Genomic DNA, 25,993 nt, shown 5'->3' with positions numbered 1-25,993 from the left:
GGAGTTGTGGTATTGCAACAGCTGGAGGTACCCCGCTTGGGAAACACTGATCTGGGCATGCAGGGAGTTGTAGTTTTGCAACAGCTGGAGGCACCCCGCTTGGGAAACACTGATCTGGGCATGCAGGGAGTTGTAGTTTTGAAACAGCTGGAGGCACCCTGCTTGGGAAACACTCATCTGGGCATGTAGGGAGTTGTAGTTTTACAACAGCTGGAGGCACCCCGCTTGGGAGACACTGATCTGGGCATGCAGGGAGTTGAAGTTTTGCAACAGCTGGAGGCACCCCGCTTGGAAGACACTGATCTGGGCATGCAGGGAGTTGTTGTTTTGCAACAGCTGGAGGCACCCTGCTTGGGAAGCACTGATCTAACCCTATCATGCGTGATACTGTATGCCTAGCTACATATCTAAGCCTCACATGTGTGATCCTATCTTCCGAGGTGGCGTATCTAAGCCAGTGATGTGTGATACACCCCCATGATGCATCGCTCCGCACAGTGCCTGATGTCCACACCTGGCAGCATTGTTTGGATCATGATTGAGACGTCTCAGACATGTAAATATGATGAGACTTGTGAATATTCCAATGTAATCAGATGTCTTCTCCTCCAGACACTCCACCCCCCCCGCTCTCTTCTCATCACCAGATTCTTTGGCGTCTTTTCGGATGCCTTCAGTTTTCTTGCTGAGTCTAATCTGATCTGAGAACAGATGGAAGGGAGTCTCACCCGCCTCACGAAATCTATAATGGGCTCTATACATTATGGCGGAGATTTATCAAAAACTGAGGAAAAGTTGCTGAGTTGCCCATAGCAACCAATCAGATCGCTGCTTTCATTTTGAAGAGGCCTTGTTAAAAATGAAAGTAGCAATCTGATTGGTTGCTATGGGCAACTCAGCAACTTTTCCTCAGGACAGGTTTTGATAAATCTCCATATATATATATACACACACACATATAGGGGGAGATTTATAAAACCTGTCCTGTGGAAAAGTTGCTGTGTTGCCCATAGTAACCAATCAGATTGCTGCTTTCATTTTTGAAAAGGCCTCTGCAAAATGAAAGTAGTGATCTCATTGGTTGCTATGGGCAACTCAGCAACTTTTCCTCTGGACAGGTTTTGATAAATCTCCATATTATATATATATATATATATATATATATATATATATATATATATATAGTTCCTCAAAATCAATGCAGCACTACTTCACCATAAGTGCTCGGTGCCGGCACCCCGACCCGATCACAGTCCATGTAATGGAACAACAATGGCGCAGCACTCAAAGAGATGCAAAAAACTGTGGATTTATTCCTTCATGTCAAACAAAATAGCTATTTTTTTTTACATGAATGAATAAATTCACAGCTTTTTGCATCTTTTTGAGTGCTGCGCCATTGTTGTTCTATAATTATATATATATATGAAGTAAACAAAAGGAGAAACTCTCTGTAGCCATAACTATCTGTCTCCAGAAAGCTTGGTGAACATTAAAGGGTGTGTTCACATGTGGCGGTTTTGTTGCGGTTTTATCCCGTTTATCACCTGTGGTTACACTTCAACACTGGGGTGCTGGTCAGCTGTCACTAAGGTCGCCACGTGCTTGGTATTTTACCGACACAGACGGTATTTTGGCCACCCTGTCGTTATTTTTATATAAAAAATACCGGCAATGCAATGACCGGTATTTATCCAACCAACTCTCCAACTCCCGGAATGTTGCACCATAACCTATACCAGTGTTTCCTGACCAGAGCGCCGCCAGCTGTTGCAAAACTACAACTCCCAGCATGCCCGGACAGCCAACGGCTGTCCGGGCATGCTGGGAGTTGTAATTTTGCAACAGCTGGAGGTGCCCCTAGTTGAGAAACACTGACCCATACTATATACTACTATATAGTCAAACATGCTGGGAGTTGTAGTTTTCGTTTGGGACAGCCACTCAGCCACAGGCTGTGTCAGGGCATGCTGGGAGTCGTAGTTAGTAACTAACTGCAACTCCCGAATTTAATTTAAAAAAAGTGATCATAAACTCCCATCGAAACAAAAATGGGACTGTTAAAAACTACAGATCGGGGCGCAAAAAATGATCCTTACAGGCCACGTATAAGGAGAAATAAGTATGAGTCAAATCAAGTCAAGTCAGTCCCTGTCATCTGTCAAGTCAGCGTGGTCTGCATTCAATTGTCCAGTCCTACTACAAGTCCCAGCAAGCCCTTGAGGTCTCGGTGTCACTGTTCACCTCCTTGGGCCCTGGCTGCACTGTATAGACTTTACCAACTGTCTACTCTCAGTAAAGCTACTGTTATCTGTAACTTGGTGTCGGAGTCTTTATTGCCCCCCGCGCCTAGCCCAGGATCCAGCGGTATACCTTCGGGTGGTTATGGGCTGAACCAAGCCCTGGCGTCACGAATACAAGGGGTTAATACCATCTGCGCCTAGGGTAACAACATCTGCCCTGCACCACACACCCCGCCACCACAGAAGGGCACAGTGGTCTGGAGGGTGCTGGAGTCTGAAGGGCATTGGAACCTGAAAGGTGCTGAGATCTAAAGGGTGCTGGGATTCAAAGGGCACTAGAGTCTTGAGGGTGCTGGAGTCTAAAGGATGCTAGGGTCTAAAAGGTGCTGTGGTCTGAAGGGGGCAAGAATCAGAAGTGTGGTGGGGTCTAAAAGACAATGAGATCTGGGGCACTGGAGTCTGAAGGGTGCTAGAGGGTTCTGGAGTCATAAGGGCACTAATATATGAAGGGTACTGGGATCTGAAGGTTGATGGAGTTTAAATGGAAATGAGATCTGATGGGTAATGGGGTCTGGTGGGTGCTGAGGTCCGAAGGGTACTGAGATCTGATTGGTACCGAGATCTGATGGCTACCGAGATCTGATGGCTACTGAGATCTGATGGCTACTGAGATCTGATGGCTACTGAGATCTGATGGCTACTGAGATCTGATGGATTCTGAGATCTGATGGATACTGAGATTTGATCGATACTGGGTTCTGAAGGGTGCTGTGATTTGAAGGTGGATGGAGTTTGAAGGACATTAAGTTCTGATGGGTACTGGGGTCTGAAGGGTGCTAGAGGGCACTAATATATGAAGGGTACTGGGATCTGAAGGTTGATGGAGTTTAAAGGGTCTGGAGGGTGTTGAGGTCCGAAGGGTACAGGGGTCTGAAGGGTTCTGAGGGGTGCTGTGATTTTAAGGTGGATGGAGTTTGAAGGGCACGAAGTTCTGATGGGTACTGGGGTTTGAAGGGTGCTGAGATTTCATGGGTACTGGGGTCTGAATGATACTGGGTCAGATGGGTACTGAGATCAGATAAGTACTGAGATCAGATGGGTACTGGGGTCTGCAGGGTGCTGAGATCTCATGGGTACTGGGGTCTGAAATAGGACTGTTTTTTTTTTTTTTAGCACAGGCCAAATGCACATAAATACAAACAAGTCCTCACCTCTATGTAGGAGCGGAGTCCAGCACGGATGGCCGGAGTAGGAACCCACAACAATAAGGGGCTTGAAGAAAGAGATCCAGCTGGACAAGTGCCATAAAACTTCATCTTTATTGTGACAGTAAAATATCAAAACAGTCTCCACATGGCCAGGGGATCGGACACATTTCGGTCACTTGGACCTTAGTCATAGACCTCAGGTGACCGAAACGCGCCCCGCTTGAATCCTTGCTATGTGGATCCTGTTTTATGTCTTTCAGCACAGCTGCACCTCTTTCTTCCTGTTATTCAGGACTGGTGTTAGGGATAGGACATCTTTGTGCCCCCCCTGGTGGTAGGGACTGATGTGGACAGTGACAATCTGTGTACAGAGCTGCAGATATATAACCAGCGGAAGACAACGCAAGGACTGGAGTTATCACAGCAGCCACTGTAAAAAGTATTCACCCCCTCCCCCCACAACTCTGGACTGAACACTGCTTCCTGCAATAATCCCTCGTATACAGTATACAGCAACCGCCGACTAATGCTACACTTATTGATGTGCACTGAGACAGCAGGAAGGATGAGGACCATTAATGATCAATATGGCTGTAAAAGAAATGGTGGGGGAAATGGTGAGGGTGATGGTGGAGGAGATGGTGAGGTGATGGTAGAGGAGATGTAGGAGGAGATGGTGAGGGTGATGGTGGAGGAAATGGTGAGGGTGATGGTGGGGGGAGATGGTGAGGTTGGAGGAGATGGTGAGGTGATAATGGAGGAGACGGTGAGGGTGATGGTGGAGGAGATGGTGAGGGTGATGGTGGAGGAGATGGTGAGGGTGATGGTGGAGGAGATGGTGAGGGTGATGGTGGAGGAGATGGTGAGGGTGATGGTGGAGGAGATGGTGAGGGTGATGGTGGAGGAGATGGTGCGGGTGATGGTGGAGGAGATGGTGAGGGTGATGATGGAGGAGATGGTGAGGGTGATGGTGGAGGAGATGGTGAGGGTGATGGTGGAGGAGATGGTGAGGGTGATGGTGGAGGAGATGGTGAGGGTGATGGTGGAGGAGATGGTGAGGGTGATGGTGGAGGAGATGGTGAGGGTGATGGTGGAGGAGATGGTGAGGGTGATGGTGGAGGAGATGGTGCGGGTGATGGTGGAGGAGATGGTGAGGGTGATGGTGGAGGAGATGGTGAGGGTGATGGTGGAGGAAATGGTGAGGGTGATGGTGGAGGAGATGGTGAGGGTGATGGTGGAGGAGATGGTGAGGGTGATGGTGGAGGAGATGGTGAGGGTGATGGTGGAGGAGATGGTGAGGGTGATGGTGGAGGAGATGGTGAGGGTGATGGTGGAGGAAATGGTGAGGGTGATGGTGGAGGAGATGGTGAGGGTGATGGTGGAGGAGATGGTGAGGGTGATGGTGGAGGAGATGGTGAGGGTGATGGTGGAGGAGATGGTGCGGGTGATGGTGGAGGAGATGGTGAGGGTGATGGTGGAGGAGATGATGAGGGTGATGGTGGAGGAAATGGTGAGGGTGATGGTGGAGGAGATGGTGAGGGTGATGGTGGAGGAGATGGTGAGGGTGATGGTGGAGGAGATGGTGAGGGTGATGGTGGAGGAAATGGTGAGGTGATGGTGAGGGTGGAGGAGATGGTAAGGGTGATGGTGGAGGAGATGGTGAGGGTGATGGTGCAGGAGATGGTGAGGGTGATGGTGCAGGAGATGGTGAGGGTGATGGTGAGGGTGATAGTGGAGGAAATGGTGAGGGTGATGGTGGAGGAGATGGTGAGGGTGATGGTGGAGGAGATGGTGAGGGTGATGGTGGAGGTGATGGTGGAGGAGATGGTGGAGGAGATGGTGGGGGAGATGGTGAGGGTGATGGTGGAGGAGATGGTGAGGGTGATGGTGATGGTGGAGGAGATGGTGAGGGTGATGGTGGAGGAGATGGTAGGGTGATGGTGGAGGAGATGGTGAGGGTGATGGTGGAGGAGATGGTCAGGGTGATGGTGGAGGAGATGGTGAGGGTGATGGTGGAGGAGATGGTGAGGGTGATGGTGGAGGAGATGGTGAGGGTGATGGTGGGGGAGATGGTGAGGGTGATGGTGGAGGAGATGGAGGAGGAGATGGTGAGGGTGATGGTGGAGGAGATGGTGAGGGTGATGGTGGAGGAGATGGTGAGGGTGATGGTGGAGGAGATGGTGAGGGTGATGGTGGAGGAGATGGTGGAGGAGATGGTGAAGGTGATGGTGGAGGAGATGGTGAAGGTGATGGTGGAGGAGATGGTGAGGGAGATGGTGAGGGTGATGGTGGAGGAGATGGTGAGGGTGATGGTGGAGGAGATGGTGAGGGTGATGGTGGAGGAGATGGTGAGGGTGATGGTGGAGGAGATGGTGAGGGTGATGGTGAGGGTGATGGTGGAGGAGATGGTGAGGGTGATGGTGGGGGAGATGGTGAGGGTGATGGTGGAGGAGATGGTGAGGGTGGAGGAAATGGTGAGGGTGATGGTGGGGGGAGATAGTGAGGGTGATGGTGGAGGAAATGGTGGGGGTGATGGTGGAGGAGATGGAGGAGGAGATGGTGAGGGTGATGGTGGAGGAGATAGTGAGGGTAATAATGGAGGAGATGGTGAGGGTGATGGTGGAGGAGATGGTGGAAGAGACGGTGAGGGTGATGGTGGAGGAGATGGTGAGGGTGATGGTGGAGGAGATGGTGAGGGTGGAGGAAATGGTGAGGGTGATGGTGGGGGGAGATAGTGAGGGTGATGGTGGAGGAAATGGTGGGGGTGATGGTGGAGGAGATGGAGGAGGAGATGGTGAGGGTGATGGTGGAGGAGATAGTGAGGGTAATAATGGAGGAGATGGTGAGGGTGATGGTGGAGGAGATGGTGGAAGAGACGGTGAGGGTGATGGTGGAGGAGATGGTGGAAGAGACGGTGAGGGTGATGGTGGAGGAGATGGTGAGGGTGATGGTGGAGGAGATGGTGAGGGTGATGGTGGAGGAGATGGTGAGGGTGATGTGGAGGAGATGGTGAGGGTGATGGTGGAGGAGATGGTGAGGGTGATGGTGGAGGTGATGGTGGAGGAGATGGTGAGGGTGATGATGGAGGAGATGGTGAGGGTGATGGTGGAGGAAATGGTGAGGGTGATGGTGGAGGAGATGGTGAGGGTGATGATGGAGGAGATGGTGAGGGTGATGGTGGAGGAGATGGAGGAGGAGATGGTGAGGGTGATGGTGGAGGAAATGGTGAGGGTGATGGTGGAGGAAATGGTGAGGGTGATGGTGGAGGAGATGGTGAGGGTGATGATGGAGGAGATGGTGAGGATGATGGTGGAGGAGATGGAGGAGGAGATGGTGAGGGTGATGGTGGAGGAGATGGTGAGGGTAATAATGGAGGAGATGGTGAGGATGATGGTGGAGGAGATGGAGGAGGAGATGGTGAGGGTGATGGTGGAGGAGATGGAGGAGGAGATGGTGAGGGTGATGGTGGAGGAGATGGAGGAGGAGATGGTGAGGGTGATGGTGGAGGAGATGGTGAGGGTAATAATGGAGGAGATGGTGAGGATGATGGTGGAGGAGATGGAGGAGGAGATGGTGAGGGTGATGGTGGAGGAGATGGTGAGGGTGATGGTGGGGGTGATGGTAGGAGTGATGATGGGGGTGATGGTAGGAGTGATGATGGGGGTGATGGTAGGAGTGATGATGGGGGTGATGGTAGGAGTGATGATGGGGGTGATGGTAGGAGTGATGATGGGGGTGATGGTAGGAGTGATGATGGGGGTGATGGTCGGGCTCCGCTCCTCCGCTCCGTTCCATCCTCATCAGCGCAGATTCCACTTCATCTAAATATAACTCGCTTTATCTGGGAATTCGCTAGAATTGAACGTGTGTCCTGATGTAACTCTGCAGCCGGGCGCTCATTATCTTGGCAGGGGGACCAGGCGCAGCATGCGTGCGAGTATGCAGAGTACACACTCATGTAGCAGAGCCGAAGCTCTTATCAGTTACATAGGACTGCAGGTAGGTTATCACAATGTCATCCCTGTGGTGTTATATGGTATCACAGCTAATCATGACAAATTATTGTGCTGTCTGCAATTTTTACATAGGACTGCAAGAAGTGTTTTCTGTGGTTGTAAACAGGACTGTAGGTAAAACCTGCTGCACTATAGTATGATAATTATCTGGGTTTACATAGGACTGGATTAAACTTACTGCATAATTATACGTGTACGATCTTTGGTTTTACATAGGACTGCAAGAAAACCTACAGCATTCTTAGGCGAGTTATGTGTGGATTTACATAGGAGTGCAAGGAAACCTAGTGCATTATTTTATGTGTATAATTTGGTTTTACACAGGACTACTAGTAATCCTGGTGCATCATCTTATGTGTTTAATGTGGGTTTACACAGGACTGCATGTGAAACGAGTGCATTATCGTACATGTGTATAATGTGGTTTTACATAGGACTGCGCATAAATCTTGTGCATTATCTTCTGTGTATTACGTGTAAGTGAAACAGGTGCATTATCTCATGTGTTCTATGTAAGTTTACACAGGACTGCAGGTAAACCTAGTGCATTATCTTATGTGTTTTAAGTGGTTTTACATAGGACTGCAAGTAGATACGCTGCAGGTTATGCTGTATTATCTCTGCTGAATTAAGTTATCCAAAATTGTCTTTAGTTTTACATAGGACTGCTGGTGTATTAGCACAACGCATAGAGCAGTGTTTTCCAACCAGTGTGCCTCTGGCTGTTGCGAGACTACAACTCCCAGCATGCCCGGACAGCCGAAGGCTGTCCGGGCATGCTGGGAGTTGTAGTCTTGCAACAGCTGGGGGCACGCTGGTTGAGAAACACTGCCCTGGAGACATAACAGTTCTCACATCTGAGGGTTTGCTTCAATTGTATCTAGTCTAGAGGCTGATTTGCGAATCAAACAGTGTGGAATGTTGGCCGTCTGGGCATGCTGGGAGTTGTAGTCTTGCAACAGCTGGAGGCACACTAGTTGAGAAACACTGCCATGGAGACATAACAGTTCTCCCATCTGAGGGTTTGTTTCAATTGTATCTAGTCTAGATGCTGATTTGCGAATCAAACAGTGTGGAATGTTGGCCGTCCGGGCATGCTGGGAGTTGTAGTCTTGCAACAGCTGGAGGCACGCTGGTTGAGAAACACTGCCATGGAGACATAACAGTTCTCCCATCTGAGGGTTTGTTTCAATTGTATCTAGTCTAGATGCTGATTTGCGAATCAAACAGTGTGGAATGTTGGCCGTCCGGGCATACTGGGAGTTGTAGTTTTGCAACAGCTGGAGGCACGCCGTCTTGGAAAACACCGGCATAGAGTGAAATGACAAACTGGGCTCTGCTACATCTGTTGCATGCACACCCCAGCTATGACATCCTGCTCCCTCCAACATCTGTCCTGCCTCTGCTGCTGGAATGCAAGGGGTTAAAAGTGTGATGGGGAGCCGGGGAGGGGAAGGCAGGCGGCTGCGCCCTTACCTTGGTCAGACATGACATCTGGACTTTGTAGTTCTTCCCCTGCTGCAGATTGTTGATGGTCATGGTGAGGAGGAGGCGAGGAGCGTTGTCACCTACTCGCTGAGCAGAAGCTTCTGTGTGAACTGGGGGAGATGGTTTGAAGTTGGTCCTGGGGGGGTTACCTCTGCTGCCACCTGATGGAAAATTTGGGAACTGCATTAGAAAATAAATGCATAGATGTTAAAGGGGTACTCCACTGGAAAATTATATATTTATTTTTATTTATTTTTTAAATCAACTGGTTCCAGACAGTTAAACAGATTTGTAAATTACTTCCATTTAAAAATCTTAATCCTTCCAGTACTTATCAGCTGCTGTATGCTCCACAGGAAGCTGCATAGTTCTTTCCAGTCTGACCACAGTGCTCTCTGCTGACACCTCTGTCCATGTCAGGAACTGTCCGGAGCAGGAGAAAATCCCCATAGCAAACCTCTCCTGCTCTGGACAGTTCCCGACATGGACAGAGGTGTCAGCAGAAAGCACTGTGGTCAGACTGAAAATAACTACACAACTTCCTGTGGAGCATACAGCAGCTGATACGTCCTGGAAGGGTTAAGATTTTTAAAATAGAAGTAATTTACAAATCTGTTTATCTTTCTGGCACCAGTTAATTAAAAAAGAAAAAAAAAAGTTTTCCAGTGGTGTACCCCTTTAATACAGACTTAGCAGAGCTGAGTTTGTTGTTATTGTGGCGTGCGGGGGTGCAATGTAGGGCAGATGTTGTAACTCTGGGGGCAGATGTTATTAACCCCTTCTTGTCGTGACGCCAGGGCTTGGTTTACCTTTAACCACCCAAAGGTAATACCGCTAGTCCTTGGCTAGGCACGGGGGCAATGAAGATGCCGAACAGGTGCCAGAAAGTAAAACAGATTTGTAAATGACTTCTATAAAAAACAAAATCTTAATCCTTCCAGTACTTATTAGCTGCTGAATACTACAGAGGAAATTCTATTCTTTTTTGAGCACAGTGCTCTCTGCTGACATCTCTGTCCATTGTAGGAACTGTCCAGAGCAGCATATGTTTGCTATGGAGATTTTCTCCTGCTCTGGACAGTTCTTAAAATGGACAGACATGTCAGCAGAGAGCACTGTGGTCGTGATTCAGCGATTCAGAGCTCTGTGTTCCAAAAAAGAAAATAATTTCCTCTGTAGTATTCAGCAGCTAATAAGTACTGGAAGGATTAAGATTTTTTATTAGAAGTAATTTACAAATCTGTTTAACTTTCTGGCACCAGTTGATTAAAAAAAAATAAAAATAAAGATAAATTTCCACCAGAGTACTCCTTTAAGGACAAGTGTAGCTTTACTGAGACAAGACAGGTGATACAGTCTATGCAGTACAGCCAATATCCCAGGGAGGTGACCAGTGACACAGGGGGACCTCGCAGGCTTGCTGGGACTTGCAGTAGTTAGACTGACTTTAGTGCAGGCCACGATGACTATATAGAAGACTTGACTGGACTGACTTATGGCTGTAGACTTTAGACTTCCAATGCTTCGGACACACACACTGAGACGACTGCACTGGACCTCAGCAGGAGCAAGAATGCTGGAAGAGAGAGATTGTAGCTCCACCCCTGGTTTTATAGGGGGTGTCACCTGGTCACTAGTGCCTCCTGGGTAACAAGCACATGGTCACAGTAATTTAAGAAACATTACACTTTTAACATTATAACATATGTACATAGGGGACAACACTGCAGGGGGCCCTGGGGACATAAAGGGACTCTGCCTAACAGGACAGGAGAAGGGCACGGTGAAACAACATCCCATACTGGGCCACCACATTATCATTGAGTGTGTTATTACTGTTGGTATTACACACAGCACTACAATGCTTTAAACATACCCTTAGGTTCCTGTTAGAGATGAGCGAACTTACAGTAAATTCGATTCGTCACAAACTTCTCGGCTCGGCAGTTGATGACTTTTCCTGCATAAATTAGTTCAGCTTTCAGGTGCTCCGGTGGGCTGGAAAAGGTGGATACAGTCCTAGGAGACTCTTTCCTAGGACTGTATCCACCTTTTCCAGCCCACCGGAGCACCTGAAAGCTGAACTAATTTACGCAGGAAAAGTCATCAACTGCCGAGCCGAGAAGTTTGTGACGAATCGAATTTACTGTAAGTTCGCTCATCTCTAGTTCCTGTTCACCAGGCAGAGGCCATACAAGTCTCCTTTTGGCCTCCATTAAAGGGGTTATCCAGGAAAAAACTTTTTTTTATATATATAATCAACTGGCTCCAGAAAGTTAAACAGATTTGTAAATTACATCTATTAAAAAATCTTAACTTCAGAAGCTCATAAGTACTGAAAGGATTAAAGTTGTTCTTTTCTGTCTAAGTGCTCTCTGATGACACCTGTCTCGGGAACCGCCCAGTTTAGAAGAGGTTTGCTATGGGGATTTGCTTCTAAACTGGGCGGTTCCCGAGACAGGTGTCATCAGAGAGCACTTAGACAGAAAAGAACAACTTTAACTTCAGAAGCTCATAAGTACTGAAAGGATTAAGATTTTTTAATAGAAGTAATTTACAAATCTGTTTAACTTTCTGGAGCCAGTTGATGTATATATAAAAAAGTTTTTTTCCTGGAATACCCCTTTAAGCTCATACATGTCAATGTACCAATTTCTCCGTATAGGGTGGCGTAGCAGAGTGTACTATAATATAGACGTATACTGTCCTTCTCAGGGTCCCGTCAGACGTCCTGAGCATATACCTTTAACAAGTACTGTATACAGGGCCTTACATTGCATCTGTATGCTATCACAGCTGGAAAGGAAGGACATCTGGTGGTCATTGGCGGTACTGCGTCGTTTTTTATTTTTATTTTTTTATTTGTACGAATTTCCTATTTTTCGCCCTGTGAGGAAAATATTTCGGTCATCTGATCCTGTTATCTAGATGAAGATTCCTTCTAATAATAATCATTTCTTTGTTTTTTTTCTGTATTTTTTTTTTTTTTATATATATATATAATACATAAAGCAATAAATAGGATAATGGATAAGAACCCTTGGCATAATTATATGGCAACGTTTCCCAACCAGAGTGCCTCCAGCTGTTGCAAAACTGCAACTCCCAGCATGCCCGGACAGCCAAAGGCTGTCCGGGCATGCTGGGAGTTGTAGTTTTGCAACAGCTGGAGGCACTCTGGTTGGGAAACAGTGCCAAATGGGTGCCTGAAGTGGCCCATTAAAGGGTTACTCCGGTGGAAAACATATATTTTATCAACTGGTGCCAGAAAGTTAAACAGATTTGTAAATGGCTTCTATTGAAAAATCTTTACCCTTCCAGTACTTATTAGCAGCTGTATGCTACAGAGAAAATTCTATTCTTTTTTTAATTTCTTTTTTGTCTTGTCCACAGTGCTCTCTGGTGACACCTCTGTCCATGTCAGGAACTGTCCAGAGCAGGAGAAAATCCCCATTGCAAACATATGCTGCTCTGGACAGTTCCTGACATGGACAGAGGTGTCAGCAGAGAGCACTGTGGACAAGACAAAAAAGAAATTAAAAAAATAGAATTTTCTCTGTAGCATACAGCTGCTAATAAGTACTGGAAGGGTAAAGATTTTTCAATAGAAGTCATTTACAAATATGTTTAACTTTCTGGCACCAGTTCATTTAAAAAAAAAAATTTTAAAAAAAAGTTTTTCACTGGAGTACCCCTTTAAGGTCTCTCTTTCTTATAGGAGTAGACAATTGCTATATATTAAGCATTTGGGGGGAGGGGGGGGGGGCTGTTACAGATTTAGAATCTTCAAGCTACACCTCTGATGAGAACCTGATACTTCTGCCATCTAGTGGTCACATCTAAGACTGACCAGAGAAGCAAAAGACCCGGGAACTAGAGATGAGCGAACTTACAGTAAATTCAATTCATCACAAACTTCTCGGCTCGGCAGTTGATGGCTTTTCCTACATAAATTAGTTCAGCTTTCAGGTGCTCCCGTGGGCTGAAAAAGGTGGATACAGTCCGAGGAGACTCTTTCCTCGGACTGTATCCACCTTTTCCAGCCCACCGGAGCACTGGAAAGCTGAACTAATTTACGCAGGAAAAGTCATCAACTGCCGAGCCGAGAAGTTTGTGACGAATCGAATTTACTGTAAGTTCGCTCATCTCTACCGGGAACCTTATAACTGGAGCATCTTCAGGAGTGACTACCATAGGGTCTCCTGGGAATGACAATAGTAATGTTGTAGTTTTGCAACATCTGGAGGTCCACAGTTTGGAGACCACTTTTGTGGCAAAATGAGACTTGGAGAAGTATTATATGGGCATCTGGCAATCTCAGATGTCTCCAAACTGTGGCCCTCCAGATGTTGCAAAACTACAACAGCCACTGGCTGTCCAGGCATGCTGGGAGTTGTAGTTTTGCAACATCTGGAGGTTCAATGTTTGGAGACCACTGCACTAGCTCAATGTTCAAGTAAAAGAAACTACTAGATGAGGATCTCATGGGCTTTGACCATGGCAATGTGTAGACTGTAGGCCTCCACGCCACTTACTTTTGTGGCAAACAGTGACAGGATACTCAGTTCGGAGTTGTAGTTTTGCAACATCTGGAGGTCCACAGTTTGGAGACCACTGCACTAGCTCAATGCTCAAGTAACACAAACTACTGGATAAAGATCTCATGGGGATTGACCATGGCGAATGCAGTATGTAGATCGCCCCTTACTATTGTGGCAAACTGTGGCATGGCAGGTAAAGGGCCCAAGGAGGTGATCAGTGATGCAGAGACCTTAAGGGCTTGCTGGGACTTGTAGTAGGACTGGACAATTGAATGCAGACACGCTGACTTGACAGATGACAGGGACTTGACTTGACTCATAAAGCTGTGACTTTATCTTACTTGAATTGATGGCGGCTGCAGGACTGGACTTTGAGGTCTCCAACACTCTGGATACACAAACTAGACGACTGCACTGGACCTCAGCCGGAAGAGAGAGCGAAGCTCCAAGAGAGAGAAGCTCCACCCAGGGCTTATATGGGGGAGACTAGCAGGGAGCCCATAGGTCACTCTTGGGATCACCTGGTCACTGGTACCTCCTGGGTAACAATCACATGACATATCACATGGTATAACTCTTAAAGCAACATTACATTTTATAACACTTTACCTGGTAAAACATATTTACAACGGGGGAAACAAGTGCAGGGGCCTTGGGGACACTGAAGGAGGCTGCCTGACAGGACAGGAGGAGCACGGGGTAACACCTCCCGTACTGGGCCACCACATACCCCTATGAAGACATATCAAGAAATGAATCAGCACAGAATATAAAAGCTGACACAACATGATGATAAGGGATCTGATCTGATAGATCCACATACCAGACCACGTCTCGGGAGGGTGAGAACAGACAGAGATCACATCTCTTCACATGACACCCTGATCTGACGCTCCACATCTCCCCCCGGTGCCTCCCGCGAAAAACGTCCTTGTTAATCAAGGCATCCGAAAGGTTAAATAATACTGAAAGTCGAGACAAATTGGACGTGTTTGCTTTGGAAGAAGAGCGGAGATGTAGATGATCTCATTACATTCTATAAATATAGTTATGGTCAATACAGAGATTAAGCCTGACATCCTCCACCGTCCCCGACTGCGCAGGTAACGAGAGATCAGGCCAATGAGAAAGAGTCCGTCATGACCGAGCAAAACCACGGAGGCCCAATAAATGCACTTTACATAAGGTGTAATTGTCAGCAACCATTGGTTACTGGTCAAATATTTCAGTTATTTGGTCACCCAAAATATTTGCCCTCTGTTAGCTCTTCCTGGCAGACAGCCACAGTAAAAAAAAATCCCCCTCTCTCCAATGAGAAAAGATGTAGTTAGCCTCTCCTCTAATAGATCAGTGAGGAAGGATGTAGATAGCCTCTCCTCTAATAGATCAGAGAGGAAGGGTGTAGATAGCCTTTCCTCTAATAGATCAGTGAGGAAGGGTGTAGATAGCCTCTCCTCTAATAGATCAGTGAGGTAGGGTGTAGATAGCCTCTCCTCTAATAGATCAGTGAGGAAGGGTGTAGATAGCCTCTCCTCTAATAGATCAGTGAGGAAGGATGTGGATAGCCTCTCCTCTAATAGATCAGTGAGGAAGGATGTGGATAGCCTCTCCTCTAATAGATCAGTAAGGAAGGATGTGGATAGCCTCTTCTCTAATAGATCATTGTGGAAGGATGTGGATAGCCTCTTCTCTAATAGATCATTGTGGAAGGATGTGGATAGCCTCTCCTCTAATAGATCAGTGAGGAAGGATGTGGATAGCCTCTCCTCTAATAGATCATTGTGGAAGGATGTGGATAGCCTCTCCTCTAATAGATCAGTAAGGAAGGATGTGGATAGCCTCTCCTCTAATAGATCAGTGAGGAAGGATGTAGATAGCCTCTCCTCTAATAGATCAGTAAGTACGGTTGTAGATAGCTTCTCCTCTAATAGATCATTGTGGAAGGATGTGGATAGCCTCTCCTCTAATAGATCAGTAAGGAAGGATGTGGATAGCCTCTCCTCTAATAGATCAGTGAGGAAGGATGTAGATAGCCTCTCCTCTAATAGATCAGTAAGTACGGGTGTAGATAGCTTCTCCTCTAATAGATCATTGTGGAAGGATGTGGATAGCCTCTCCTCTAATAGATCAGTAAGGAAGGATGTGGATAGCCTCTCCTCTAATAGATCAGTGAGGAAGGATGTGGATAGCCTCTCCTCTAATAGATCAGTAAGTACGGGTGTAGATAGCTTCTCCTCTAATAGATCAGTAAGGAAGGATGTGGATAGCCTCTCCTCTAATAGATCAGTAAGGAAGGATGTAGCTAGTCTCTCAGTGTGGGAATGTTCATCCTCTAATGTCAGATTATTGAATTATTGAGGTTACATCCAACTTCCCCTTTAATGGTCCCATTTTAGTTCGGTTCGAGAGACTCAAAGGGGTACTCCGATGGAAAACTATTTTTTTCAAATCAACTGGTGCCAGAAAGTCAAACAGATTTGTAAATTACTTTTACATAAAAATCTTAATCCCTCCAGTACTTATCAGCTGCTGTATGCTCCAGTGGAAGGGGTGTAGTTCTTTTCTGTGTGACCACAGTGCTCTCTGCTGACACCTCTGTCTGTTTCTGGAACTGTCCAGAGCCGAGAGAGGTTTGCTATGTGGATTATCTCCTGCTCTGGACAGTTCCTGACATGGACAGAGGTGTCAGCAGAGAGCACTGTGGTCAGACTGGAAAGAACTTCACAACTTCCTCTGGAGCATACAGCAGCTGATAAGTACTGGAAGGATTAAGATTTTTATATAGAAGAAATTTACAAATCTGTATAACTTTCTGAAGCCAGTTGAAATGAAAATAATTATTTTCCACTGGAGTACCCCTTTAAAGATGTCTAGAGATATACACCATTAAAAAAAAAGATGTTTCACACATAGGTTGTTCTTCTAGGCCCCAGAATAAGGGGCTAGAAATAAGAAGGAACTGAGGCCAAGAAGTTATCATTATGCTTACTCCAAAGTTCAAGGGTGTGAATACTTTCCTGCTTTAAAGGGGTACTCCAGCCCCAAGACATCTTCTCCCCTATCCAAAGGATCATGGGTCCCGCCGCTGGGGACCCCCACAATCTAGCATGCAGCAACCACCTGTAAGTACTGCAGGAAGCGCTGGAGGATCTGAGTGTTATGCCTCCTGACCGCGGGGACGGAGTATCGTGAAGTCACGACTCCGCCCCCGTGTGACATCACGCCCCGCCCCCTCAATGCAAGTCTATGGGAGGGGGCGTGACGGACGTCACGCCCCCTCCCATAGACTTGCATTGAGGGGGTGGGGCGTGATGTCACATGGGGGCAGACCCCCGCGATCAGACATCTTATGCCCTACCCTTTGGATAGGGGATAAGATGTCTTGGGGCCGGAGTACCCCTTTAAATTAAAACATAATTATTTAAGGATCCAAAAGAAATCTCATAGCCTGGTCACTTCTTACCTTTCTCCTTACAGACACATCTTATTTAGACCTCTCTTCTATTGGACACGTTTTCTTGCTAGACTAGATCGTTTGGGTGTAGGCCCCTCCATTACCTCTTAAAGGGGTTCTCCGGTGGAAAACTTAATTTTTTTTTTTTTTTTTAATCAACTGATGCCAGAAAGTTAAACAGATTTGTAAATTACTTCTATTAAAAAATCTTAATCCTTCCAGTACTTATTAGCTCCTACAGAGGAAATTATTTTCTTTTTGGAACACAGAGCTCTCTGCTGACATCACGAGCACAGTGCTCTCTGCTGACATCTCTGTCCATTTTAAGAACTGTCCAGAGTAGGAGAAAATCCCCATAGAAAACATATGCTGCTCTGGACAGTTCCTAAAATGGACAGAGATGTCAGCAGAGAGCACTGTGCTCGTGATGTCAGCAGATAGCACTGAGTTCCAAAAAGAAAATAATTTCCTCTGTAGTATTCAGCAGCTAATAAGTACTGGAAGAATTAAGATTTTTTAATAGAAGTAATTTACGAATCTGTTTAACTTTCTGGCACCAGTTGATTAAAAAAAAAAAAAAATCCACCAGAGTACCCCTTTAATGGAGACAAATTAGTATTACTATTATTATTAATAATAATAATAATAACGGAGACAAAACATCTCACAACGGCGCCCTCCTCTATAGGACAATAGAACGTCACAGCTGAGTACGGTATGTATGTGGATATATATATATATATATATATATATATATATATATATATATATATATGTTCCAGCATCACTTCCAAACAGCTGCAGATATTTAGATTTACACTCGGTCACATGTTACTTATATGTCAACTAAATGTATAGGATAATTAAATTAACCCTTACCTACTCCCATTTGTGAGGATAAAGAGTTGTTGTCTAAAGATAGATGGAAGGCTTCCTGTACCTTACTCCACCCTGCATCTGCTGGTGAATGTGTCAGGCAAGCCACACCCCTCCTTTAAGCCACACCCTCTCACAGGACATGCCCCTTCTATTTTCCGCCCTTTTTTTGTTGCTTTGGCTCAAGGTTAAAAACATCTTTTCCCCCAATACACCCACATGACAGGTCCTTCAACCACAGGAGGACGGGGATATGTGAGATATGAGGACGAGATATGAGGACGAGATATGAGGATGATGACGGGATATAAGGATGGGATATGAGGACTGAATATGAGGAAAGGATATGAGGACGTGATATAAGGACAGAATATGAAGACAGGAAAGGAGGGCGGGATATGAGGGCGGGATATGGGGACGGGATATGAGGGCGGGATATGGGGACGGGATATGGGGACGGGATATGGGGACGGGATATGGGGTCGGGATATGAGGACAGGATATGAGGACGAGATATGAGGACGGGATATGAGGACGAGATATGAGGGCGGGATATGAGGGCGGGATATGAGGACGAGATATGAGGACGGGATATGAGGACAGGAATTGAGGACGGGATATGGGGACGGGATATGGGGTCGGGATATGAGGACAGGATATGAGGACGAGATATGAGGACGGGATATGAGGACGGGATATGAGGACGGGATATGAGGACGAGATATGAGGACGAGATATGAGGACGGGATATGAGGACGAGATATGAGGACGGGATATGAGGACGGGATATGAGGACGGGATATGAGGACGGGATATGAGGACGGGATATGAGGACGGGATATGAGGACGAGATATGAGGACGAGATATGAGGACGGGATATGAGGACGAGATATGAGGACGGGATATGAGGACAGGATAGGAGGACGAGATATGAGGTTGGGATAGGAGGACGGGATATGAGGACGGGATGAGGATGGGATAAAATGTTGGGATATGAGAATGTGATATGTTACTGTGTTCTGGTTGTTTAAGCTATGTAATAACTACTGTCACTGTGTCCCTATGACAGCACTTGTGGTTTGGTAGCACAATACTATCATAGGAACACCGATACTATCATAGGAAGACCGATACTATCATAGGAAGACCGATACTATCATAGGAAGACCGATACTATCATAGGAAGACCGATTCTATCATAGGAAGACCGATACTATCATAGGAACACCGATACTATCATAGGAAGACCGATACTATCATAGGAACACCGATTCTATCATAGGAAGACCGATTCTATCATAGGAAGACCGATACTATCATAGGAAGACCGATACTATCATAGGAACACCGATACTATCATAGGAACACCGATATCATAGGAACACCGATTCTATCATAGGAAGACCGATTCTATCATAGGAAGACCGATTCTATCATAGGAACACCGATACTATCATAGGAACACCGATTCTATCATAGGAAGACCGATTCTATCATAGGAAGACCGATTCTATCATAGGAACACCGATATTATCATAGGAACACCGATACTATCATAGGAACACCGATTCTATCATAGGAAGACCGATTCTATCATAGGAAGACCGATTCTATCATAGGAAGACCGATACTATCATAGGAACACCGATTCTATCATAGTAACACCGATACTATCATAGGAAGACCGATACTATCATAGGAAGACCGATACTATCATAGGAACACCGATACTATCATAGGAACACCGATATTATCATAGGAACACCGATTCTATCATAGGAAGACCGATTCTATCATAGGAAGACCGATTCTATCATAGGAAGACCGATACTATCATAGGAACACCGATTCTATCATAGGAACACCGATTCTATCATAGGAACACCGATATTATCATAGGAACACCGATACTATCATAGGAACATCGATACTATCATAGGAACACCGATACTATCATAGGAACACCGATTCTATCATAGGAACACCGATTCTATCATAGGAAGACCGATACTATCATAGGAAGACCGATACTATCATAGGAAGACCGATACTATCATAGGAACACCGATTCTATCATAGGAACACCGATTCTTATAACTCCTGAGTCCTGAGTTGTCTTAGGGTAAAGTTCCGGACTTGTGAACATAACTACTATGACTATCAGGGCCGGCTCTGCTTATAGGCAAAATAGGCAGCCGCCTAGAGTGCCCTCTTGAGTGGGAGCGCTGCTCTGCGCGCAGCAAGAAACGTAGCCAGCACCTGAGCCACACAGACGCAATTACCCAGGTCAGGCTTGTCCAGCACCCACCACATCCCCCCTCCCCCATATTATAATAATTGGCATTCCTCAGTCTGTAAGAGGAGCGCAACACTGCTGCACGCAACACTCCTTTATTAGGTCTGTCCAGCATCCTGAAAGTGCATGCTTCTCATATGATTGGTCTCTCTGGCACTCCCCCCAACCCCCCCCCCCCCGTGTGTCACCCCAGTAGTAAGATTACATGAGGGGGAGGTTTGTTACAGTGTTCCACCTCAATAGTAAGGAGATTACATGAGGAGGGGGTTTGTTACAGTATGTCACCACAGTAGTAAGCAGATTACATGGGGAGGAGGTTTGTTACAGTGTGTCACCCCAGTAGTAAGGAGATTACATGTGGAAGAGGTTTGTTACAGTGTGTCACCCCAGTAGTAAGGAGATTACATGAGGAGTAGGTTTGTTACAGTGTGTCACCCCAGTAGTAAGGAGATTACATAAGGAGGAGGTTTGTTACAGTGTGTCACCCCAGTAGTAAGGAGATTACATGAGGAGGAGGTTTGTTACAGTGTGTCACCCCAGTAGTAAGGAGATTACATGAGGAGGAGTTTTGTTACAGTGTGTCACCCCAGTAGTAAGGAGATTACATGGGGAGGAGGTTTGTTACAGTGTGTCACCCCAGTAGTAAGGAGATTACATGAGGAGGAGGTTTGTTACAGTGTGTCACCCCAGTAGTAAGTAGATTACATGAGGAGGAGGTTTGTTACAGTGTGCCACCCCAGTAGTAAGGAGATTACATGAGGAGGGGGTTTGTTACAGTGTGTCTCCCCAGTAGTAACAAGATTACATGAGGAGGAGGTTTGTTACAGTGTGTCACCCCATTAGTAAGGAGATTACATGAGGAGGAGGTTTGTTACAGTGTGTCACCCCAGTAGTAAGGTGATTAAACGAGGAGGAGGTTTGTTACAGTGTGTTACCCCAGTAGTAAGCAGATTACATGGGGAGGAGGTTTGTTACAGTGTGTCACCCCAGTAGTAAGGAGATTACATGTGGAAGAGGTTTGTTACAGTGTGTCACCCCAGTAGTAAGGAGATTACATGAGGAGTAGGTTTGTTACAGTGTGTCACCCCAGTAGTAAGGAGATTACATAAGGAGGAGGTTTGTTACAGTGTGTCACCCCAGTAGTAAGGAGATTACATGAGGAGGAGGTTTGTTACAGTGTGTCACCCCAGTAGTAAGGAGATTACATGAGGAGGAGTTTTGTTACAGTGTGTTACCCCAGTAGTAAGGAGATTACATGGGGAGGAGGTTTGTTACAGTGTGTCACCCCAGTAGTAAGGAGATTACATGAGGAGGAGGTTTGTTACAGTGTGTCACCCCAGTAGTAAGTAGATTACATGAGGAGGAGGTTTGTTACAGTGTGCCACCCCAGTAGTAAGGAGATTACATGAGGAGGGGGTTTGTTACAGTGTGTCTCCCCAGTAGTAACAAGATTACATGAGGAGGAGGTTTGTTACAGTGTGTCACCCCATTAGTAAGGAGATTACATGAGGAGGAGGTTTGTTACAGTGTGTCACCCCAGTAGTAAGGTGATTAAACGAGGAGGAGGTTTGTTACAGTGTGTTACCCCAGTAGTAAGGAGATTACATGAGGCGGAGTTTTGTTACAGTGTGTCACCCCAGTAGTAAGGAGATTACATGAGGAGGAGGTTTGTTACAGTGTGTCACCCCCAGTAGTAAGGAGATGACATGAGGACGAGGTTTGTTACAGTGTGCCACCCCAGTAGTAGGGAGATTACACGAGGAGGAGGTTTGTTACAGTGTGTTACCCCAGTAGTAAGGAGATTACATGAGGAGGAGGTTTGTTACAGTGTGTCACCCCAGTAGTAAGGTGGGGCGTGCCAAATGGCAAGGGGAGGAGTCAAGGGCGTGGCAAAATTAGCTTTCGCCTAGGATGTCAAAAATCCTTGCACCAGCCCTAATGACTATGTCCCTATGGCAACACTTCTGGTACCCGTGTTCTGACAGACCATGCGATAGCTCTCCTATGTACACCCCCTGTAACTGCTCAAAACAAAGTAACAAAATTGCATAAAAATTTTACTTTACTAGGTTGGCACATAGGAAAACTCACAGGAACAGGTTTTTCAAAATGTTGAGAATTTTTTGGGTTGCTGCACAGGAGAACAGAAATGTTTCTCATTATACGCAGAATGAGAGCAACACAAACAACGCGCGGTGCCAGCTGTGAGGAGATTGGGGGGGGGGAAACATCTGCGCCATCTGCATTACTTCAATGGTAGACACTGTGGTATGGCGGGGTGTGAGGTGCCGGGCAGATGTTGTTACCCTAGGGGCAGATGGTATTAACCCCTTGTGTTCGTGACGCCAGGGCACAGTTTAGCCTTAACCACCCAAAGGTATACCGCTGGATCCTGGGCTAGGCACAGGAGCAATAAAGACTCCGACGCCAAGTTACGGACAAGCGCAGCTTTACTGAGGGTAGACAGTCACATGGTACATTTTATTAAAGGCAAAACACATCTTTTAATATACAACATATATACAAATGGGGAAACAACTACTGGGGGACACTGCCTGACAGGACAGGAAAGGTACAGGGCTACACCATCCCGTACTGGGCCACCACAATACCGCTCCATAGATGTCAGGTTCATTGCGCCATTAGTCTATCTCCCACAGCTGAGGGATTGTTACAGTGTATCAGGTTAGGTTATCAGGTTATTCACTACCATATCAGGGAGTTGGGACCAAAACGGGTATTGTCACATATGAGGGTTTGTTACAGTTGCATCCAAACTAGACCATCCACGGTGAGCTGCACACATCGCCACTTCATAGTTTGCTACAATGTGTCAGTGCAGGAATCAGCCTGCAATTCACACTGTTTGTCTTGGAAATAATTGTGTAGACTAGATACAACTGAAACAAACCCTCAGATCTGAGAACTAGTATTCCTCCATAGCAGCCTTTCCCAAATAGTGTGCCTCCAGCTGTTGCAAAACTACAACTCCCAGCATGCTCGGACAGCCGAAGGCTGTCCGAGCATGCTGGGAGTTGTAGTTTTGCAACAGCTGGAGGCACCTTGGTTGAAAAACGGTGCTTTATAGCTTTAAGTAAACGAAAATAATTATTGCAAATGTTGAGGAATTGATATGGAAGCTCTAGAAAGTTTCCAGAACTTTAGATAGCTGAGGGATTGTTACAGTGTATCAGTTTAGTAGTCCACTGTGAGCAATGCACTACCCTATTTATTTTCTATTGCTATGAGTGAATTTAAAGGGGTATTCCAGGAAAAAACTTTTTAGACATATATATATATATATATCAACTGGCTCCAGAAAGTTAAAACAGATTTGTAAATTACTTCTGTTAAAAAATCTTAATCCTTTCAATAATTATCAGCTGCTGAAGTTGAGTTGTTCTTTTCTGTCTGGAAACAGTGCTCTCTGCTGACATCTCTGTCTGTCTTGGGAACTGCACAGAGTAGAAGAGGTTTGCTATGGAGATTTGCTTCTACTCTGGACGGTTCCTGAGACACGTGTCATCATAGGGCACTTAGACAGAAAAGAACAACTCAACTTCAGAAGCTCATAAGTACTGAAAGGATTAAGATTTTTTAATAGAAGTAATTTACAAATTTGTTTAACTTTCTATAGCCAGTTGATTTATATATATATATATATATATATATATATATATATATATATATATATAAAAGAAAAAGATTTCTCCTGGAATACCCCTTTAAAACAAAATCTGTCTAAAATTGTTACACATGAGGGTTTGCTACAGTTGTATCCTTGATGGTTTGCCCCCAGTGGTGTTGCTAGGGTTGGTGTCACCTCATACTTACCCCTCCCAAAGTAAGTTTTTAGTCTGTTGTGACAGACGCCACTGGTGTAGAACATTGTGAAAAACTCAGCTAAAGAAGTTTTCACCATTTAAAACTACAGTTCCCAGAATTACTTAAAGGGGGACTCCACTGGGAAACATTTTTTAAATCAACTGGTGCCAGAAAGTTAAAGAGATTTGTAAATTACTTCTATTCTATACATCTAAAATCTTAATTCCTTCCAGTACTTATCAGCTGCTGTATGCTCCACAGGAAGTTCATTTCTTTTTTAATTTCCTTTCTGTCTGACCACAGTGCTCTCTGCTGACACCTCTGTCCGTGTCTGGAACTGTCGGGGGAAGGAGTGGTTTGCTATGCGGATTTGCTCCTGCTTTGGACAGTTCCTAAAATGAACAGAGGTGTCAGCAGAGAGCACTGTGGTCAGACTGAAAAGAAATTAAAAAAGTAAAGAACTTCCTGTGGAGCATACAGCAGCTGATAAGTACTGGAAGGATTATTATTTTTAAATAGAAGTAATTTACAAATCTGTTTAACTTTTTGATTTAAAAAAAATAAATAATTGTTTTCAACCGGAGTACCGCTTTAAGGTAACTAAAATATATATATTTTTTTTAATTCTTACAAAAAGTGCAGTAATACATGATGTCCTGTCAATATCTATGTCCATGGAGACCCAGAAACAAACAACGGATTTATTGCAGTCCTATCACGTGCCGGACGCCAGAAGATCCCTCTGATAGAACTCCAGTGACTCCCGGCTGTTGGTTTTGGGAAAGTCTTAGAAAATTAGGAAAACAGGGACAGAAATAATGCAAGAAGGTAACAAAGACGGGAACAGACGGCAAGACACGGAGAAAAAAACTGAAATATTCACCCCATATAGGAAATAACATTATATTTATACATACAGTATATAGATACACCATATATATATATATATATATATATATATATATATATACACACACACATGGGGGAGATTTATCAAAACCTGTCCAGAGGAAAAGTTGCTGAGTTGCCCATAGCAACCAATCAGATCGCTGCTTTCAATTCGCAGAGGCCTTGTTAAAAATGAAAGCAGCGATCTGATTGGTTGCTATGGGCAACTCAGCAACTTTTCCTCTGGACAGGTTTTGATAAATCTCCCCCATATAGTGTAAGGACTGAATCCTATATACAAAAATATATCTACAAGAATATAACTACTATAATACTGCTCCTATATACAAGAATATAACTACTATAATACTGCCCCCTATATACAAGAATATAACTACTATAATACTGCTCCTATATACAAGAATATAACTACTATAATACTGCTCCTATATACAATAATATAACTACTATAATACTGCTCCTATATACAAGAATATATCTACTATAATACTTCTCCTATATACAAGAATATAACTACTATAATACTGCTCCTATATACAAGAATATATCTACTATAATACTTCTCCTATATACAAGAATATAACTACTATAATACTGCTCCTATATACAAGACTATAACTACTATAATACTGCTCCTATATACAAGAATATAACTACTATAATATTGCTCCTATATACAAGAATATAACTACTATAATACTGCCTCCAATATACAAGAATATAACTACTATAATTCTGCTCCTATATACAAGAATATAACTACTATAATACTGCCTCCTATATACAAGAATATAACTACTATAATACTGCCCCTATATACAAGTATATAAATACTATAATACTGCTCCTATATACAAGAATATAACTACTATAATACTGCTCCTATATACAAGAATATAACTACTATAATACTGCTCCTATATACAAGAATATAGCTACTATAATACTGCTCCTATATACAAGAATATAGCTACTATAATACTGCCTCCTATATACAAGAATATAACTACTATAATACTGCTCCTATATACAAGAATATAACTACTATAATACTGTCCCCTATATACAAGAATATAACTACTATAATACTGCTCCTATATACAAGAATATAACTACTATAATACTGCCTCCTATAT

The 25,993-nt window shown here is 44.9% G+C and overlaps 2 protein-coding genes across 3 annotated transcripts in view; one reads left to right on the top strand and one right to left on the bottom strand.

The window, feature by feature from the left end:
• Positions 1 to 11,817, bottom strand: part of LOC130285534 (regulator of G-protein signaling 11-like) — a 115,268-nt gene extending 103,451 nt beyond the window's left edge. Inside the window, exons 1-2 of one of the 2 annotated variants that reach the window (XM_056537051.1) lie at positions 11,729 to 11,817; positions 8,944 to 9,116 (exon numbers count right to left, since the gene is read on the bottom strand). In XM_056537051.1, the coding sequence (XP_056393026.1) occupies positions 8,944 to 9,116; positions 11,729 to 11,768 (213 nt within the window). In that variant the 5' untranslated portion in view covers positions 11,769 to 11,817. The remainder of the gene's footprint in view (positions 1 to 8,943; positions 9,117 to 11,728) is intronic. The other variant, XM_056537050.1, reaches the window with a different exon arrangement.
• LOC130285535 (rho GDP-dissociation inhibitor 2-like) overlaps positions 7,325 to 25,993 on the top strand; it is a 150,190-nt gene continuing 131,521 nt past the window's right edge. The window contains exon 1 of the mRNA XM_056537055.1: positions 7,325 to 7,450. The gene's annotated coding sequence lies outside the window, so the exon portion shown is untranslated. The remainder of the gene's footprint in view (positions 7,451 to 25,993) is intronic.

Source organism: Hyla sarda, chromosome 8, assembly GCF_029499605.1.
Source record: "Hyla sarda isolate aHylSar1 chromosome 8, aHylSar1.hap1, whole genome shotgun sequence".
Taxonomy (NCBI): domain Eukaryota; kingdom Metazoa; phylum Chordata; class Amphibia; order Anura; family Hylidae; genus Hyla; species Hyla sarda.
This window is presented reverse-complemented; position numbering and strand designations above follow the sequence as displayed.